This window comes from Rhinolophus ferrumequinum, chromosome 3, assembly GCF_004115265.2.
Source record: "Rhinolophus ferrumequinum isolate MPI-CBG mRhiFer1 chromosome 3, mRhiFer1_v1.p, whole genome shotgun sequence".
Taxonomy (NCBI): Eukaryota; Metazoa; Chordata; class Mammalia; order Chiroptera; family Rhinolophidae; genus Rhinolophus; species Rhinolophus ferrumequinum.
Genome location: NC_046286.1, coordinates 76,749,111 through 76,751,313, shown reverse-complemented (window position 1 = coordinate 76,751,313; position 2,203 = coordinate 76,749,111). Strand labels below are relative to the sequence as shown.

General features: G+C 44.1%; 1 protein-coding gene across 1 annotated transcript; it reads right to left on the bottom strand.

The window, feature by feature from the left end:
• Positions 1 to 307: 307 nt before the first annotated feature.
• Positions 308 to 1,087, bottom strand: LOC117020692 (ferritin heavy chain-like). Its single transcript, XM_033103308.1, is given in 3 exon segments — positions 308 to 829; positions 831 to 881; positions 935 to 1,087. Coding segments are annotated over 3 exon segments (726 nt in total).
• Positions 1,088 to 2,203: the final 1,116 nt, after the last annotated feature.

Here is a 2,203-nt window from a genome sequence, read left to right as displayed (position 1 = left end):
TAAGCCAATGAGATTCCTAAGGTTACTTGTTCCTGTCGTTGTCATTAAGTACACTGATAATTACAAACAGGTACCAATAATTTAAGAAATCGCTACACTTTCTAGCAAGTCAAATATAATTAATAACAATTTGTTTTGAAAAGAGGACAAATCATGTTTGGAATCACAGGTTTTCTTTCTTTATTTTTTCTTTAGGAACCAATAACTTTATTGAAAGAAATGGTAAAATTGGAAGTTAAAAATGTAAGGGAACATTTTGCAAGGGCAGTAATGCAATATGCATGCTCAGTATGTTGACTAGGGGAAGTTACCCATGGCTATAGGGAAGGCAGTCCAAGGCGCAATTCTTGTCGCTGTCATCCAGGGTGAGCTTGTCAAGGAGGTGTTCTGCCAGGCTGGATTCTGAGGACCCCAGCTTGCGCTGGTTGGTGATATGAACACTCCACTCTGTGATGTACGTCACCGCCTCCCCCAGGTAGTGATGCTCCAGGAAATCGCACAGGTGGGCCTCCTTCTTACTGGTGGCCAGCTGGTGCAGTTTTAGCAGGCTCTGGTTCACACTCTTCTCCAGGTACAAGGCGCATTTCATGGACTTCAAGCCATTCTCCCAGCAGTCGCAGTCTGGTTTCCTGATGTTACGCAGGCGAATGTGGCCCCCGCACTTGTTCTGTGGCCTCATCAGCCTCTCGGCTTGATCCCTCTCTACCCTCGAGTGCTGCAGGAAGAAGGGGCCCAAGTGCTTCAAAGCCACATCCTGACAGTCAAAATAGAAGTCCATGCACAGGTACACGTAGGAGGCGTAGAGCTCCAGGTTGATCTGGCGGTTGGTTGACAGCCGCCCTGCAGTTGGGGTGGTAGTTCTCGCGCACTTGTGAGGGTGTCTGGTTGCCATGGTTGGCAGCCTGGACATCGCAGCTAGCAGTGCTGGCATCACGGCTGGTGGCTCAGACATCACGACTGGCAACACGGGCATCAAGGCAGGCAGCTCGGGTGTTGTGGTAGTCAGCGCAAGCATCGTGGCTGGCGGCAAGGGTGTCATGACTGGTGGCGCAGATGTCGTGACAATCAGCTGGAGCACACTGGCCATCAAGGCCAGTGAGCCATGGTGTGGAGGTAGACTGCAGGGGTGTGGAAGGGATTGCGGGGAGTGGGAGGGCTGTGGGGTGTGGGGGGGCGACGGTGACTGCAGCAGCTCTGGGGTCCTTGGAGTATCCCCAGGGTGGTCAATGAGGGCAGCAGAAACCTGAGTCCTGAATGGGCTAGAAGGGTGGCTCAAGGAAGGCGGGCTCCAAAACCAGGACTACAAGTTTTCTTTATATGAACCAGAGAAGTTAAAATCCAATGTTAATCAAATTATGAAGGTTGGAGGAATTATACAAAAAGTCGTGAGATGAAAATCCCAATCAGGACAGATTCTGGGGAATTCTTTAAGTAAGGCTAATGATTTTGATTAGCATTTTTTCATTGCTATGTGTATATACGGCTTCCATTCCTAGATTATAGCATCTGGTGATCAGAACTGTTGTCTAATCTCTGGTTATAGCACAAACACATGGCATCTTCCCTTGTATGGAATGAGTGTTCGATGATAGTGATCATAACACTGATGAAGATGACAGTGATAAAGATAGTATTGATAGAGTTGAGGTAAAATGCACATTAGTGTTATTTTATCAAGATTAGAAACAAATAATAAAGAGTAGTTTCTAATAAGGAGTCTGGAATTAGAATAGTTAAACCTATTTCTCCTAATTTTAATTTTTCCCATTCCCAATATGAAATTTCTAATAGTGCTAAATTCAGCTTTCTTTCTTTCTTTTCTTTCTTTCTCTCTTTCTTTCTCTTTCTTTCTTTCTTTCTTTCTTTCATTTTTGGTTGCCTCTCCTCTTATATAGGTACCAACTTTTATAATCTGATCACTTTCACAAAGACCACTTTTGAGTTTTTCTCTTACTTTGTGTTTGTGAAAATGAATCAATAGTGTCAAATCCTAATTGACACAATCAACTTTTGATAAAATGAAGTGCCTTCTTCTGAAATCCTTATGTCAATACTTACCACCTCACTTTTTTTTTTCCAGATGACATGTGAATAATGTCTACCAAGTGTCTCCAAACCCTGAAAGGAGTCACAAAATGGATTCCCTCCTCAAGTAAAGAAGAATTAGGAGACATCAGGTCAAATGGCAGAGTAGGTAAATGCT